The following is a 19,550-nucleotide window of genomic DNA, read 5'->3' on the forward strand; positions in this document are numbered from 1 at the left end:
TGTACACTAAGATGCATCAGTTTGAAATTAAAAATACAAAAATTCACTAAATAACTTACTACTAACAAATCATAACGTTAAAATTTACATAATCAATACACATATGAAGTTCTATAGAATTTCTAAAAGTGTTAGTAACATGGAAAATGTAATACAATAATGATATGTGGGTTGCGGAATAATAGGATAAGTAAGCGCTGGACAGGCTTTTTACCCAAACATTTACCCGTAGTATGCAATACGCGGAAAATGGGCATGAACATGATGTGATCTACCACACCGACACAGGCGTGTGTCTGTTCTATAAATTTGAAGTCTCCCAACTCACATTAAAATCTCATAGCAAAATGATTCTTTCCTCTTATTGATCCCAACAAAAGGGTTAGATAAGCGTGCAAAAATTGGAAGAAAAGATGGCACCCACAAAGATTATATGAAAAAAAGAGGGGACGGGGATTTCTTGTCATCAGAAATCGTTTCAAACTGTGGCTGGTATTCCTATTACATTACAAAGATTAAACAAGTAACCTTAAATATTTAACATATTATAAATATGCATGTTTTCTCTTATATATTTCAGCATTGTACCACTGCCTAGTGCCCTTCCATAAATGATTGTATAGGTGATCAGACAGCTGCGATAGCCCGCCACATAAATTCGACTGAAGACTCGTTACTGATCACTGTAATCCCGTAACAGTCTTAATCTAATAACACAGAACCTAATAACCCAAGCAGGTTGACCATATTAACTGAGGTGTAGGCTAAGATTTCACGTGTACAAAAATTATTTTCCCATAAGTCTCTGACATATGGGTCTAAATTCAATATGTCATAGATTACTTTTTAATTTCCATTAACACTTATCCACGAGTATGTTATATAAGAACAATATTTACTTTTTTCTTTCTTTCCTTTTGTTTTTTTAATGCTGAATGAAGGTTTACCCAATCCCTAAAATCCTTGTTTACGAACTAACAACATTTTACGAAAATATTTTCGAAGTTTTTTCGGATAAATTTATAATAAATCGTAAAAACATAAACTACATCGTATGTACTAATAACTGAATGGGCTGTAAAGCATTTACCATTTATCCAATACCTTTTCGAATTGTTTAATTGTACATCACTTACAAGAATTCTAGCCTGTACGGGTTGCGGAATTTCAAATACCTAATTTGTGAGAATTTGAAATCTAAGGCATTTAAAAGTCTCAAAATACACTTACTTCTTATTTCTATTTGCTATTTTTATTTCTCCATACTGTGCGGAGTGTCTCTGACCAAAATATTTGTTGTGCCATTTTTCGGTTATTTCATTCTCCAAAACAAAAAGAATTTCGTTCAGAAAAATTATTGAAACTTCTACTGTATTCCTTTTCAAAGTTGATAAGTTTTCTGGAGCTTACTTTTTACTTTTTTAATTTTATTACAAATGGTTTTTTGCCCTTTGCAAGTTGGTGATATTATGCCTGTTCAATGTGCACTTATAACTATTAGTCGATATCTGTGGCGTGGCATTGACATTCTTATATTACGAACTCTTTCCCGTTTTATTGTTTCCTGAGACTTCTTCGTTTACTGGCGAATGGTTATCATTACCATAATATCTAAGTTTCTTTCGAAAAAAAAAAAGTTTGTGGTATTAGAAACATCCTTTTAATTATGCACAAACACGCTACTTCTTTTGAATGATACTTCAGTTTGCCTACATTCATTGGACGATCTATTATCTGAACTATTTTGTTTACCAGTGAAATTTACCTTATGATCTTAAAAATTTTTACTTTCGATATGTGGAACCAAACCAACACTTAAATGTACAGCTGCGGAAGGAACTTCTATATTGGACTTACTTTGAGAAGCTAATTGGGAGTAACCTTAAAATCATAGCATTCTCATCAATTAATCACACTGGCTGGATACTTATAGCTCTATTATTAAGTCTTACACATCAAATTTTGAAAACTAAGTTGCAAGTGTCTTCATGTTTTACTTCATTTCTTAGCATTTTTTTATATCAACTTCTGCGGATTCTTCACAAATCGCTTTCAAAGGAATTTTATGTCTAATCCGAAACTTCTCTAACCACTCATTCTAGGCTTTGAAATCTGTAACACCCATTTCTGCTGCTACCTCCAAAGCCTTAGCTTGTAGCATCGACTCTCACACAGGAATGTTTTAATTTCGCACTCAACAGAACCATTCAAATACAACTTTATTCACGTGCACACCAACACTGTTCAAAGTACCGCAACGCTGTTTTTCATTGCCATTTTCACACCACAACGTCCTTGTCTTGTTTTATTATTATTATTATTATTTCAGCTGCTTGTGTTTTACCGATACAAAAATGTTAAGCTATCCTTCGCACACCTCAGTTTTCTTTCTTCGAAAATTCAATCAATTCGATTTTTTCTTTTAACATTAGCGCTTTTCTTGACATTTCAAAAGCTCACAGAAACTTACACCTTATTGCTTATTCGGTGCAGAATGACTTAAAAGATTTGTTTCTACAAATAGAGGCACTGAGACAATATTCGTACCCGCGGGCAAAAAATACCGAACTTGTCTTTTGCTTGGATAGAGATTCTAGCGGGACAGTAGAATGACGCGTCATCCCAAACGGCGGGCAACTGTCAATCACTTTTGATTCTAAAACAGGTTGGGTGAGAGTGGAATGCAAGCAAAGAACATGAGAATGTTGTTAAACAGGAACGCTCCATCTGGGTTGCTGAACAGCCGATTGAGGAGCCAAATGTTATCACAATGCTTCCTTGGTGACACATGTATGAATTACTGAAAATGTACTTTTCAACTTGTTTCTAGAGAAAGTGTTCGTAATACGGAGGTAAATAATACTTATAAAAGACAGGGAACACTGTCCGTGTTTGTACTAGAAAGTATCCGCATTAGAGAGGTTTGCCACTATGTATTTTCCTCTTACAGTGTTTGGGTATTACAAAATAGTCCGTTAGTAGAGGTTTCACTGTAATTACTTTCGGCGGGTTGAGTTCAGTTCATTGCTTGCTGACGTGAAAATGACAACTGTTGAAATTTGTTCGTGGAAAAATTAAATAGTTAAATGCCACGTTCTCGTATAAAGTAATGCAATATATATATATATATATATATATATATATATATATATATATATATATATATATATATATATATATATATATATATATATATATATATATATATATATATATATATATATATATATATATATATATAGAGAGAGAGAGAGAGAGAGAGAGAGAGAGCTATTATAGATATGCAGAATATAATTACTTGCACATACAATCATGTACTATAGTACGTAAAATTTCGCAGCATCAAAGTGAAATTAGTTCAACTGTAAGGGCTGAAACTAAATATTGGTGAAGGTTGGCCATTAGTCCTGCACACCAAAATTTCCTGAATTTCTAGAGGTAGAGTTACGTGACGGAGCACGATCTTACTTTCCATATATACTACTTATTATTTGGTATTATGATGTGTGTGATGCTGTGATAAGAAAAGACTTGTATACAGACCTTGACGTTTTGTCAAGTTGAAGTTATTTTTAAAGACTATATGGCCTTACTTCTGCTTAGTCAGGGTATATTTTTATATATCCTGGGAACATCGTTCAGCTGAAATTGAAGCTTCCGAATAAGTGTGATAAATGTAAAATTCATTGCTTTACGAAAAACCTATTGTAGACTTATGTTTCTTTGGACTTTCAATTAGTTTCCTATTTTTCTTGTTGACCTCGAAAGTCATAACCTTAAAATTTATCAACACATGATTGAAATTAGAAGTAAATACAATAAATGAAAAGGAGATGTCTTAGAATCGCGTATACTGAAAAATTTTCGACACTAAACTTTTTCATTACTAAATTTTATAGTCTACTTAAAACTACATTTTGAAAAATAGATTCAACTGTTGCAAGTGCTCAATAAAATTTTACAATTATATTGAGATTTCGGGAGTTCATTCCATTGGACACTGTTTTATGTCTTTAAGAACATATGTTTAACTAGAAGCAAATCTTTTAGTAGAGTATTCTGTCAATTAGGATCTTTTTATCATCTCTAATGTGAAGCAGTAAGTAAACACATTGGGATTGCAAATCCATGAAGAGCTACACCCAGCGAGATAGAACACTTGAAAGTTAGTAATACGTGCTCAATGCATTGATTCTTATTGCCATTATTTCAGGCCTCCAGACCGGAATCCTCCAAAATGCTGCTGAGTCAAAACGAAAAATTTGTTCCTCCTCCAAGGAAATTGAATTCGAACTAGTCGTGTACATATGAGCATTTAACATGAGTTCTAAATAGTAATACCTATTTAAAAATATAATTGTAGCAAGTAGTGAATGTCCTAAAGCACAGTCTTAATATGCAACAGAATAAAAATTCATAAAATGCATATTCAGAACATATTATAATTTTTCTGTACTTTCGTTTACTTCATTTTTTGGTGTCAAAATTTCCGTTGCATCGTTTCTTGATGCCAAAATTACCGAGGCAAAACTACTGGTACCAAAATTTCGTCTTTTAACAGAGCAGTTGTAGATATAATGTTGTTTCATAACTTTTTTATTATTATTATTATTAAGTACTTGCATAACCGGCAGTTTCATTAGTTTATACTTGAAAACAAGTTTTGTCGTTTCAGTGTTGTATTTACTGATTTGATTCACTTTTCACAGCTGTAGCATTAAAATTTATTCATATCCATCCCTAGAAAATTAACGCTAACCATAGAAAAATACTTAAAATGCATTTTTTACGTAATTTATTGAATATGTTTTTGTTGAAACATTAATTCATTGTACTCATGCTGATAGTATTTAAAATACCATTTGTATTTGTTTCAGATTCGCAAGTCTTCTGGAACCAGTACTTCTCAACATCAAACAATAGCACTATTACATTGTGAGTATGGTAGTCTAGTTATAGTGAGCATTTCTTTTGATCTTTGTTTTTTCAATCTTATACTGGGATTTCCGTTTCTTTATATCACTTGCTGATGAAATGACCAGAAAACATCAATTTCTCTTACATGAATCTTCTAATACTTTAATGATGTAAGAGATGTAAAGAAAGTGTTACATATCGTTTTCCCAGTTACCTAATATTAAGTATAATATTGAACGGTGGTTTGTCTTTGTATTGTTGTACGAAATATGCCGTGATAATTCAATTAATAATTTCTGTGCGTTCTGTGTGTTAATTTGATTATTTGTGTTTATCCTATAATTTATTTACATGTTCGTATGCGTACCGTTTGGTTTTGTTTTTCTCCTTTCAATGGTTCTTCCATTGGTGAACGAAAATATATACCGGTATATAGGGAACAGTATATACCTAATCACTCCTTTTTGGTCCCTTGGGAGTTTGTTTTCAAAAAATGTTTAAATATTGGGTTATGTTTAATGAAGATTATGTCTGCTGAATTTTGTATCTCCAGTTTCAGTAATACGTGAGATTGACTTTTTTTTTTTTTTTTAAATAAAGAAAAATATTTTTTTTTTTCCTTTTCCTAAGGACTCATATTATCGAAAGTATTTTCTTCTCATTTTTCTTTCGTAAAACAATACTGATCAAATTTGAAATTTCTAAGTGTAGTGATTTTGGGTACAAGTTGTTGAACAATAGGTCACTTTACCCTTTTAGTGAAAAAAAGAGTGGGTTATAAGCTGTCCTTGAGAAATAAATAAATAAAACTCTTATTGCTGTACATTACTTCTTTCAGTAAACCTCAAGGGTTGGGGCAGGTGATGGTACTACAGCCTAACAAAGATTTCCTAGCCAATACTCCGACATGGTTTCGCGTTCAGGTAAGATTTTCTTTCTGTTAATCTAAAGGATTTTTTTTTTTGTGTGTGTGTGTGTGTGTGTGTACCAGATTTCAAAAGTGCGTTTGCCTTTTGTAATTCAAGTGTTCACAAGTGTTTAAGTGCAATTTATTATCATACATGTAAACGCCATGTAGGAGTTTTTTTCTTTAAATTTTTTTTAGCAACTTGTCTGAAAAAGTGAAATGATACTCACATCATATTATTTAGAATTTTTTTGTGTAGTTTCCTGCTACTGTGCCAACACATTTACAAAGATCTGGCAGACGTTGGACGTAAGTGATAGCTCTCGCAGAGACCGCTATATGGCCGAAATGATGCTCGGGAGTCTCTAAAACGTTTCCCTCTCAGACGATTCCTTGATTTTGGGAAACAAATCGTAGTCTCTCCTGGGTTCGATTCCCGGTGGGGGCACTCGGTCTAAAAAGTGTAAAACGCTTTTTCAGGCCAGCCACTCTGAATAAGGTTTTCCTGAGTTTTCCTCATTCACACCAGGCAAATGGCGGGGTGGTACCGAACTTATAGGTCCCAGGCCGCTTCCTTCCTTCCCCCATCCTTCTTTCTTCCGTTTCCCCGGATTGTGTGCTCGCCGAGGGACGTCATCCCTCAAACGTGAAGAGCTAAATGGCCTTAGATGCTGAAAGCCCAGAAATCTAAATCCTAATCCTAATCCTAACAAATCGTAGTCTCTGGGACTCACGTCAGACGAATATGGTGGTTGCTCCAACACTTCCCAACCTTATTTTTGCAATAAGTTTTTAACTTTTTCCATCGTATGACATCGTATTTGCTGTGGTGAATGATGGGTCCCGATTACAGGAGATAAGATGTTGCCCCTAAGAGCAGGGCGCAAATGGTCACCAAAGTAATTGACGGAGTAGTGTGTATATACTGTAACTCCCCTTGTGGAACATTGTGTGCAAGGATAACTTCCTGGCGGTCACTTGTGTCATTTAGGCGGCTGCAGCATAAAAGGGGTCCAATGTCAATACGCAGTTTCCAATAATTTCGAATGTAACCGAATATATGATAATTTATGTCTACAGATCTTTTTTGATTTTGAGATTACCTATATACGAAAGACAGTTTAAGCAAGGGCGCCGATTTCTCTATAACTTTGGGTAGGGGGAATTCAGATATGTGTTTGATTGCCAGATAAGGGTCTAAGATGGCATATATGAGGATTTTAAGACAAATTGAATGCAAATTATGCCAAATATTGTATATTTATAAAAAAAATACGTATAACAATACATATAACAATAAAAAATACATTTAAAAATATATATTCATAAAATACATGGGTGCTCACATGAGCATTGGGGGAAGGGCAGTATCGGCGCCCTTAAGTTGGTTACAGAAATTAAAAAAAAAAAAAAAAAAAAAAATTGATATTCACGATTCGACATGGACTAAATGATAGCTCTTTATTATGTAATACTCCATTATGCTGCTATCAAACATACACAGTTTAGAACTGTAACAAACTAATTGTATATAAAAATAGTAAATAGAATAAGTGTATGAAGGAAGTTTGCTGAGCAAGTACCAATGAGAAGGAACAGAAGAAGTAAAGTGCGGTACGAAATAATTGAAAATTCATTGGAAATCGTCTACAAAATATCGATAAAGACAAAAAGAAAGGTGAAACAATGAAGGAGGGTTTCCATCTCAATAAGACTGGAAAAGAGAAAGGAAAATTTTATGTTGCCAACTGCCAAAACGAAAGAATATCGAACAGCGTAAAAAATAAATACGAATATGAACAGGGTCGGAAAACACAATGCTGTTAAGAATGAGATAATAAATACGTACATATACATATAGATTCTGTAAAGAAAAAAATAGCGACACTTCAATTCTCAGGGTAACGTATACAGAAAACTATAGTTGCAGTCCGCTAGAAGAGGAATAGAAGGAAACGAAGAATGAAATAGTTCATTTGCGTTATCTGTGGCACCTGTAGTGTACAACAGAGCTTGCCAGTTGTTTGTGTATCAGTAATATTCTTGCTAGGTGGTACTGAGAGCGCTTCGCAAGTTATTGTAGTGGGACTTCTGCATTGCATTTGAGAAGTGTAGGCCTAGGTAAATAGTATTTTGTGATTGCTCTTTGCCTTTTCATTGTTCGGACAGTGTTAAATGGTAGTATTGTTGTCGTGCAGCATTGTGTTGCTACATGCGGACTGTAAACAAACAAGATGAGTAAGAAATGTGACTTGTCGCCATTTGAACAAGGTATTATTCTTGTTTTGCACAGCTAAGGTAAATCTCTACGGGAGATGGGTTGAATACTCAAAATACAGCATTTGACGACAGGAAAGTAATTCATAGGCAAAAAGAGCACAACAAATCATCCTTTCGTCAACAGTGTAATAGAGAAAAGAAAGCATCACCCAGAGCAGATCGCCAACTGCAGGATCAAGGAATGAGTTCCCGACAACTTGCATCTTTAATTCGAGATGACCTTGGATCTGCAGTTACACGTACAACTGTATTGTCTTGACTGTATGAAGAGGATATTACGAAGAAGAAACCGCGTAAGAAGTCGAAACTGACAAAAGCACAGAGATCATCAACACGTAGCTTTGTGAGCCGATATGCAACTTCGGCTTAAGACAACTAAAAGCACATCGTTTTGTACGTTGAAAAAAATTTAGAATAGTGGGAAATGGTAATGGGAGGTTATGGATACAAACGAGCAAGGAACTTGACAAGGGTTGTGTTTCAGAGAGGCAAAAATTCATTTACTGAGCGATAGTAAGGGGTACCTTCACCGCTAAAGGTGTCAGAAGGATGGATATATGTAAAGGGTCAGTTGATGCATGGAAATATCTTCAAATTGCGGTACGTAAAGTTCTTACAACAGCTTAAGATTACTTTTATGAAGAAAATGTGGACTACCTCGTTTTTCAGAATGCTTCAATGTCACTGAGGGAAAATCTTTAATACGTGGTTCAAAAATAAGAGTATTCAGAGACTCGTGTGGCCTCAAAACTCGTCTGACATGAATCCAATTTAAAATATGTTGGTCAATATAAGCAGAAGACTGAATAGGCAGCTATTTCGAATAGGATGGAACTCAGAACAGATGATCTGGGTGTGATTCCTTGAAATCGAGGTTGCATTTCGCAATAGCTTTGTTACCTACAAGCCTCGATGATTCGCTGCACTGCAGAAAGTCCATGGTGGACATAAAATACTAATTTGCCATGTTGTACCTCCCGATGTTCGTACACAATATAACTTAAGATATTCCATTTTTGTTTTGTGCTCTTCTTGTTCATCTTTTTTTTTTTTTTTTTTTATGTTTATGTATAATTATTTCTACAAAGAATTTTGTTCAGAACACGCATAGCTACTTATATATGCATATAAATTCATGTCAATAACCTGAAACTGTGGCGTAAGTATTATGGATGAACTGCTCATTGAGAATATGCATTGTAATATTATCAGGAATTCATGTAAAAAATCATATTGGTTAATGTATCTTGTGAAAACCACATCCGAGCAAGTGTCGCTGTTTTTTCTTTACAGAGTGTATATTAAACTACAGACAAGAGAATAATAATTATACAGATTTTCTGAAACTATTTGCTAATAACTTTACGAAAGGAAACAAGAATAAGTACCAGCACATACTGTATATACATAGAGAGATCACTGGGCCTAACAGAAAATTGGTTAAGATAGTGCAAGGCTAATAGTACAAACAGGAGGAAAGGGAAAGGAGATCAATGAAGAACAGTGAATTCACTTTCATAACGCGGAAGTTTTTCTTGACTATGCTCTAAGTAACATCGGTATTTCGATGAGATCGGCAAACGTGATCACCGAGCTGATTGAAATATTAAAGTTTCTTAGTGTATAGTGCAAGAAAAACTTCGCGGTGCAAAGATGATATCCATTGTTCTTACGTAATATGTACTCTGCAGCTTTTATTAGTAATTATGGAGGTCAATGGGTTTGTCATATCGTTATGTAAATCGCTAAAGTTCATGGTTAGTGAATGGAAAGGAGAAAATCTTTCAATTATGTAAATATTAATAATAACATATTTCCCTTTATAAATAATTAAGAATTGTATTTGACATTTAGTGAGTTTCATGTTGGTCATTCTTTCAGTTTATAACCCAGAATAATTACTCTCCTTTTTTTATCTGTTGATTAATTTTGTTTCACTTAACGAGGTTTTATTGTTTTTATATTCAGATATTAGGTGCTAGCTTTATGGACCCATTGATTTTGATGAATATAGTAAGAACAAAGGTTGCAAACGTCACAGCATTTGGAGTAAGTATCACATATTTTCTTTTGTACTAGTTACCTATGGACGAGTTTGTGGTGTAAATAGTTTTTAATATCTTACCTAATTAAACATTTAGGGTTTTTGATTTCTTACCTAATTAAACAGTTACTGTCAGCGTATTTCGTATAAGCAAGAACTTGGCTAATGGGCATTTTGATTGTGCGAAAGAAGTTGAGAACAAAGATAAATATAAAGAATCATAGTCCTTTTGGAGGTATGAGAAGAAAGTTAATTGGATCTGAATTTTTAAGTACACTAAAATGTAAAAATAAAAAAATGATGTAGGTTTTCATGTTACATAACAAAAACTAGAACATGTTTAAAATATTTCATATCCTTGTACCTAAACTTGCCGCTTATAAAACGTTGTTTACAGGAAATGGGTTAAATTAATTTACGTTTCTTCAGTTGCTGCTACTGACCTGCCAATAGTGGCAGAACATCTATGATGAGGATGTACTGCATAGCTATGTCTTTAATTCTGAAGTTGAAACATATTTTGTTTGTTTGTTCATTGAAATCTTAAATCAAAGATAGCAACTAGGGCCTAGAGCTAAATAGTGTTCACCAGGTTATAGCGTATGCTGATGATGTAAATTTAATACAGGATGATAGAAGAACAATAGAAAGAAATACAGAGGTCTTAGTAAACGTTTGCAGGAACATGGATTTAGAAGTAAATGCAGAGAAAACTAAATACATGGAAGTTCGTCGGGATCGTAATACTGCAAATTATGGTGCGTTAAAATATCAAATAATACTTGCGGTAAAGTATTACTTTCACACACCTAAGATCAGTATTAACAGACCAAAACCATATTCACAGTTAAATTAAATGTCGACTAAAAGGAGGGAATTCGTGTTATTAATCAGTTCAAATCTTTTGTCGTCGCGAATTCTGTCGAGGAATATTAAGTTTAAAAAAATTAAAACGATAATTATGCCTGTTGTTCTGTATGGTTGCGAAACATGGTCGCTTACTTTGAGGGAAGAAGATAGACTAAAATTATTTAAGAACAAGATCCTGAGATGAAAATTCGGACCCAAGAGGAACGGGAATGTGGAATGGTGGAAACTTACTACATAACGAGGAACTACATAATTTATACCGTTTACTATACATTGTTAGGGGCATCAGATCTAGAAAGCTCAGGTGGTCAGGTCATGTACCCAGAATGAGAGGAAGTAGGAATACTTTCAAAGTTTTAACTGGAAATCCAATCGGAAAACGACCATTAGGAAAACCTAGGCGCAGGTGGGAGGATAATATTAAGATGGATCTCGCAGAAATAATGATACAAAGTAGAAACTGGTCCCAGTTGACTAATCATAGAAATCAATGGAGAGTTTCTGTGAACGCTGCATTGAACCTACGGGTCCATAGGCCATAGAGTTAGTTAGTTAGTTTATTCAAATTAAGCGTTTCTTTTCGGCACTAAAACTTTATGAAACATGGGGCTACAGTTTAAGGTGAAATTCAAATTACTGTAATGCGTTCAAATTTCAGTGCTTCTCATTGGAAACCAAACCGGAGACTACGTGTACCAAAGACGCGCGTGATAGCTACTAGACCAGCTTGGAGGGTTGCCGAAAAAACACATACTGCAAATTGCAAGTATGAAACAGTTTATTATTATTTTGGGCTAGGATAGCGCAGTAATTGCGTCTCTTGTTACAACTGATTCAGTAAAATTTCATTTTTTGGCAATAAAGGACAACGTACTCTTATGATGTTTGAACATTGAGAATCAATTTTTCTCTCTTGTTGGCCACTTTTGTATGTCTGGTCTGTATATACCCTGTTTCTTGACAGCTAATATAACTGTACTGCTCGTTAAACATGCTTGAATTTCCACTAGGATGTTTAGATTTTATCGTATGTATATATATATATATATATGTTACGATATGCAGAACACCTAGCCGTATTGGTGGAAATACAACACCACTATCTACGACTTTCGAAGATAGATATATTTTTAGATTTCACAAGTTTATAATTCCATTTTGGAATTTGTAACGAACTGATCATTTCTAGATACTAAGTGTGACCATGAAATAGCCTGAGATTATCCTCTTTAAACTCTTCATAATACACACTAAGTAAATAATGTTCTCGTTGTTCCAATAACAAATTGGAGATGCACTTCGCGTAATACCTAAAGACTACTGAGCGAATGCTTGAAAAATTGTCCGACATATGGAATATTTACCGACGGCAGAATGTAGTAATTTGATGCTATATTGTGCAGACGGAATACAAGCTGAATGTAACTGACTAATAACTGGTTTCAATTTACTGAGATTGATTGAAAAGTAATGATAGATTGCAGAAACTCCCTTCTCTTACTTTTGTTAGCTATGGAATACTCCGAAATAAAAAAAGGTGCTCGCGCTGCACGTGCTCACTTTTCAGAGGGTTCAAAGCCCTCTCTTTTTATTTGGAGAGTAACTGTTTCTTCCTGGGAGCTGTACTTCTATGGCAGTTACCATGACTTTACTACTTAATATCTTATTATCAATTAAATTTCACGTAATTTCAATGGTTGTACAATAAACTTACACTTTAGTTTTTAATTTGACACTTATATACTTTAGTTACTTTTTGATTTAGTCTTTGAATTGTAATGTGAAAATCTGATATTTAATCTTTTTCTCCGTCATGTGAGTGCAAAATGAGAGGGTACCTGTTCCATGCAAGGCTTCCCTCTAGCGGTTAAAATGTGAACAAATCAGGTAAACAATGTCTACTACGCAGTTTTGTTTTGAAAGTTGTGCTTGTTCGTAATATTTTTATACATTACAGCTACATAAAACTAAGTTACATGGATATAATATTTATATATAGAAATAGGTACATACACTTTATTATATATATTTCAATTAACTATGGAGTTGTCATTCCCCTAAAACGTTAAAAACAAAAAAATTCCTTGGTGTTTGGTGGCTATTCTGCTCTCGTAGGCATGCTTGCAAAGCTTCGCCCACTGTTGCCAGAAGTATCTTTGTGTTTCATTTAAAAATAAAACACACAGTTTTTAAAGCAATATTGAGGAAGGGTAGCGAAAAGAGACAAAATATACTTCCCAAGAACAAGGAGAAGAAGTATTACTATTAAGTATAATTATTACATCTGGCACTCCTGTCTAAGAAGCTGGTATACTTTTTCTAGATTCGCTATGACAGCCAGACGAAACAAACGCTAACCCTTCTAAATGTATGAAAATCCTAATCGGGAAAAGAATTTTATACCTCTTACTTTACTGTACCTTCCATCGAACATGTGTAGTTCCAACAATAGTTGATCTCTAGGCTTACCATCGCCTTTATTGTAGGATTTTTTTTTTTCTGTAGAATACTTTCTATTTCCTTTTAACTCTCTTAAATATATCCAGTACCTTAATAAAAATGTATTCTTAGTTTCTGTTAGGACTGAGTTGGCAATTTCTTACACTGTGTTAATAATTGACCTTTGATTTTCTTTTTCCGATTTTCTTGTTTTTTGGTGAAAACGTTTCTAAAATTTCTGTCGAGGATTTCTTAATAGAAGTGGGATATGCTATGCTTGTTAAATACTGTTATTAAAATACTAGTAACTTATTGTTATGGATATTTACCTAATCAAATATAAAATATTTGGTAATTATAATCAAATTAAATATGTAAATTAGACTGAAATATAAAAAATTCATAAGAATTTACATATTGGTATGCAAAATATAGATATGCGAATCGGCATGTCACAGATTTCAGTTTTGACTCCTCAAAATTAGCAGCGATAAATTGAATGTGAACTGTTGCACTGTGCCAAGTTGTTGTTTACTTTTGTAAGAATAAAGTTTTTGATTCTCTTTGTTTACATTTCAGAAGAAGAATCTTATCAGTATAAATAAAGTTATTCTAAAAATTCAGAAAAATAATAATCTGCTTGTGGATTTATTTTTAGTTTTTGCACATAAAAATGTTAAAGTTGATTACATCAAGATTACAGTTAAATCACTACTTAGATTATGTCTGAGGCCTCACCAAAATTAAACCCGAAATCATATTTAAATGCATTACTCACATAATCATACTTCGAAAGGTTTAAATTAGTCCGATCGCTTGAGAAGGAGGGAATTGAATTTCTGTCTTTTAATTGTTGGATCACTGAACCACATGACTTGTATACTCTCTATTAGTCGTATTAGTCGGAGAGCTTCTGGCGTCAATTTGCAACAGTGACCACCACTCTCAGATCTCACGCTAAACTGTAAATCCACATTTCATAGATATGTTTCGCACTCATTACTTTAATTCGTTACTTTTCTATGAAGAAACTAATGGTGAATTAATACTTCAACAGAAAGGTAATTTTCACAATGGATAAAGTTTAATGACCCGACACTAAGTATTTGTATTTTTCGTTAACTTAGGATTATAAACTTGAATGAATGCTGAAATGCAAACTTGAGTGAATAGTTGTCTTGCTGAAATGTTGATTTTAATTTCGCATTTGGGGGGCGCAATGACTCAGTGGTAGAACGTTCACCTCCGGTGCTTGGGGTCCCTGGTTCGATCCCAGCTCGCGCCGTGTTGACTTTGTGGTGGACAGACACCGTGTGCGTGGGTTTTCTCAGGGATCTCCCGTTTCCTCCCACTTTCTTCATTCCACTATTTCATTCATTTCTCATAATCACCGTCTCCTTTAGCCTAACCGGCATAACCCCGGGACGCAAAACTTAAAGATTTCATTTCTTTTTTTTTTTTTTTTTTAATTTTGCATTTAAAAAGTTACTAATACATCTAGATAGTCAAAATTTTCCATTTAAAGATTTGAACTCGAAAGGAATAACAAAACAAAAGAAAGGAAAAAAGTCAGAGAATAAAATAGAAGAAAAGAAGATAATTCATTTCTAGATATATTGGTGTGCAAAACTTATAGATAAAATAACAAAATATTGCGTAGTCGGTGAAAATGAATGAAAGTTCGGCAGCATGTTGCCACAAGTCTCCTACACATACGCGGAACAAAATGATGCATGGAATGATATCAACACCGCAGTACCAAATGAATCTGCTCCCCCAACACGAAGCACTTGAATGAAAGGGACAAGACAGTGTGTATCAGTTAGAGAGATGTTAAGGTACAGTGTGTTGGTTGTACTTACAACAACATGGCCTGGAGACAGCATTTGTATGATTTTACACGGGGAAGGATCACTGGGAAACTGGAAGGAGGATGAAATGTGACAAGTGTAGCCTAGGAGCTTGGTATTGGCCACAGCATTCTTTCACTTGCATAAGAAGCATTCCGAACCACAGGCAGTGGTATGCGAAGAAGGGGTGGTAGTCGACCACGGTCAACTACAGCAGCGAACGACCACTACATTGTGCAACAGGCAACAAGGGGCCAACCTCTGACACTTGGTGAAATTGCAAACGCATTTAACAAGACTACATGTCGCTCAATCTCACGCATTACAGTGGCACGTCAACTACAGAGGGGGGAGGGGGGTGTCTCATCACCAGGAGGCTATTACGTTGTGTTCTGTTGACACCCGCATATAGGCGTTACCGTTTGCGGTGGTTCAGGGCCGGTCCTTCAGATGACAGCAGGTTCATTTTGAGTAGTGATTCTGGACATTCACTCATCTGACGAGGAGTAGCAATACGCAGTGAACCCAGAAACATTGTCGAACATGATTGTTTTGATGGTTCAAGTGTTCTTCTGTGCGGAAACGTAGTGTTGCATGGACATACCAACCTCCACACTTTTGAACATTATACACTCACCGGCCACATCTTTGTGACACTGCACTCCTTTCCCACGTGTGTCTTTTTAGAAGTTCAGTCGGCACCAACTTTACCTTTATGAATGATAATGGGCTATCGCATCAAACAGCGCAGCTGGCTTAGCTCTTGGGAAGAGAGCATGTTCGGTAAATGGATTGGTCTGCCCATTTCCTCACCTTGAATTCCATCGAGCATATGTGGGATGTTATAGGGAGGCATATTGCAGCACGTCCTTCAGATGCACCAATACTATCCAGCAGTTGTCAACAGCGCTGGTGGAGGAATGGAACTTTATACCACAACTCATTACCAACCTTATGAGGAGAATGGGTGAACGTAGCGGAGCATACATCGTTGTCCGTGATGACAACTCACTCGTCTAAGGACCATTTCACTTCCGTAATATTTGGTAAGGGGGGGGGGGGGTATGAGTTACAGTGTAAGTTACTGTTTTGTTTAAAAGTGAGATTTTTATTCTTCTAATTTCATGTTTTCGAATCGAAAAGTCCAATATATTTTAATAAAAATTGTTCTTGTACGCCATATATCTGGAGAAATGCATATTATGTAGCCAAATCCAAACTATATCTTAACTCAGTATAATGTGATTATTCCGTAGGAAATACGAAAACTTGATTTAGGGGGCATTCAAAAATTTTGTGGCTCCTGATCCAAAAACTAATTTTTGGCCAAGATCGTAATTTTTGACACATTTTTAAGGGGGAGGGGGTCATTCCTAAATTCTTGTTTCCTGTTGTATCCTGTATCATACTCTAGCAGTACTTTCTGTTGTATGGTTCAAGTTTTCACTGATCTATGCTGCTTGGAGTGACGCAGCTTACGAAACTTACTTTCATCCTTAAGCTTTGCACACCAATGTAATTAAGAATGAATAAATTCATTTTGATATTGTAGAAAAAATCAGTTTCGTAAACGTACATCTTATAAGGGAAATTTTAGTTTAGTCTTCTTAAATTCATTATTTTTCCTATTCTTAAATTGTTTGTTTTCCAAGCAGAACACCCATATTCTTGCCCTAGCCAGAATTAAGTACAGACATCGTAAATTGTGGATTTTGTAAATTTTTAACTCTTGAGATACATAGATGAACTGCAAAGTGATGCCACGTATTAATAAATAAAGTGATTTTAATTCTAGGGTTCAAAGATACTTAGGAAACCGACTTGAAGTCAAAAGCTAAAAGTTACTATAATGTTATTACATCATAGCTGTAATATCATTGGTGCTTTAGCCCGTCTGATTTAATGATTAGATCTTTTTAGAATATGATTCGAGGGTAAGAGAGAAGAGTACGAAATAATTTGGTATCAATTGAATATGTTGTCCGTACTTTTTTTTTCTAGAGGACTGGGGGAAGCGTGTGATGCACACATGCTTTGTAAAATATTTTCAGTAGAATTTTTTATAGTGATTAAAATATTTCTTCAGTGTAATGCATTTCTCTTATCTGAGAAATTCATGTAGAATTCCGTAAAACTCGTATAAAATGGTCCTTCAATATTTATGTACAATTCATATACAATGTCATGATCTTTATTAGTGCATATTTTATTCATTTTTTTATTCCTGGACAATGTCAGAAACCGAATAGGAAGCTAGGAGATATTTTTGACCTCAATATCATTAATTTTAATTTCTACTCGGTTATCGCATTATTCCTATGAGAGACTTTTCTTTGCTTACCTTACACGTCTCTGTTAACCTTGCTTACTTGTCAGTCCTTGGGCTCCTGTTCTCATCTGCTTGGCTGAAATGAGAGCCGAATGTGACCGAAAGGCCAACTACATCATCGAGACTGCCAGACTCATGTGCGCTATCGGCCTCAAGAAGTTAACCAGTACACATTGTATTCTTTTTTCTATGCGATATTTAATTGTGTGCTTACAACTGAAGAAATGTTGCTATACACGAAAATATATATTTTAAATCCAAACCAGGTATAGTATTTCACAGTGTCTACTGACCTGGAAAATCTGAAAAAACCTGGACTTCACTTTTGTGCCAGGAAAAAGCCTGGAATTTAACCAGAAACCTGGATTATTATCAGTTACCATTTTCATTTTCACTGCATGCGTTCACCTTTGTTAGGAGCGTACGTTTTGTGAGTACTTGAATGGCAACCACAGGGATAGCTGAGCCAAATATATCACTGCGTTCACTTGCTTCGTACAGGCTTCTTTTCTTATTTCTTTACCCTTTCCTGTGGCAAAGTTCTCACAGACTTGGAAAGTCTTCAGGTGAAATACCTGTCGATATTTTGTGTCAATTGGAAATATATATATATAAAATAAATAAATAAAAATAAAAAATAATAAATAAATAAAAAATAAAATAAAATAGCTGTTAGATGCGCCTTTGGCGTGGGAGACCCAGGTTCAATTCCCCGCGGGAGCTCATGTGGTTCAGATTCCACGTTAATCAGTAGGTCCCGTCCCGTATAGCCTCGCTGCTGAAAGGAACGTTAAACTCAAATTCAACTCAATAAAATAACTGTTAATGCATGGTGTTCAAGTTTCAGTATTTTACAGTTTTCATGTAGTGCTAGTACCAAATCCTCTGCTGCTACTGAACAAGTGACTGGTACACCATCATCTGAAGCTGTTATGGAAAAGAGTGACAATGCTACTAGCCGATCAGAAACTAGTGGTGTTGAACAAGTACATAATCAAAGATCAAATAACGAAACGCAAACTAATTTGGACCTCAAATAAGATTACAACTCATTCTTCTGCCAGAAGCCAAGCTAGTGCTATCGAATTGTTTCCTTGAATGTTTCCTGATTGTAAAATTGCTTTTAAAAAATCAGTGACACAAAGAAAATAGATTACATTACCAATTTTGGATTGGGTCCGTGTACCTAGCAGTAAGCAAGTGTGGCTGCCTCGCAGTTGTCTCTTGACGAAAGCCTGAATAATATTTCTCAGCTGAACTTAGTAGTTTGTTTCTGGGACGGTGAAACAACAGTGTGAACGCTATATTCAATGACAATATTCCTTGGCCATTGTACTGCGCAAGATTTGCTAAATGCATTGTTAAACACTTTCAAGGAAAAGGGTCGTGATTATTCTAAGTTACTACAAGTTTCTCTTGATGGCCCCAATGTTAATTTGAAATTTTGCAGCGACTTGAAGATATTTCTGAGTAGAAAATGTGGTGATGGTCTCACAGCTCTTAGAGATAGGAACATGCTCGTTACATGTTAATGGGGCTTTCAAGAAGGCATGTCCCAAAGCTGATTGAAAAATAAATAGGATATGCAGTAACGTGCAGTTGTATAAATTAATATATGTTTAGAATTTAAATTAATAATTTTTAGAACTTCCTCATGTAAAAAAAAGTTCTCTCAGCTGACTTTCAGGTAGGTGTTATTAACAATAATAACTTTTCTTTGATTTGAAAAAATGGAAAATTACAAATAGATCTGAAGAAACTTAATGGAAAATCTGAGGAAACTTGGAATTTATAAACAAACATTTAATATATACCTTGTATTTGTAATAGTGGTTCTATTTGAATTAAAAATGTTGGTGAATTTTGAATAAGTTTTTGCGATGTTTCTTTGTACACTTCTGGTCACAAAAACCA

General features: G+C 34.7%; 1 protein-coding gene across 2 annotated transcripts in view; it reads left to right on the plus strand.

Annotated features, from left to right (window-relative positions):
* The window catches only part of LOC145694952 (nuclear RNA export factor 1-like), a 144,677-nt gene that overhangs the window by 29,259 nt on the left and 95,868 nt on the right, over positions 1–19,550 (plus strand). For both annotated transcript variants that reach the window (XM_081771755.1, XM_081771753.1), the window contains exons 2-4: positions 4,878–4,935; positions 5,756–5,840; positions 10,073–10,153. In XM_081771755.1, coding sequence (XP_081627881.1) covers positions 4,878–4,935; positions 5,756–5,840; positions 10,073–10,153 — 224 coding nt within the window. The remainder of the gene's footprint in view (positions 1–4,877; positions 4,936–5,755; positions 5,841–10,072; positions 10,154–19,550) is intronic.

The sequence above is a fragment of the Thermobia domestica genome, chromosome 9 (assembly GCF_964235325.1).
Source record: "Thermobia domestica chromosome 9, izTheDome1.hap1.1, whole genome shotgun sequence".
Classification (NCBI taxonomy): domain Eukaryota; kingdom Metazoa; phylum Arthropoda; class Insecta; order Zygentoma; family Lepismatidae; genus Thermobia; species Thermobia domestica.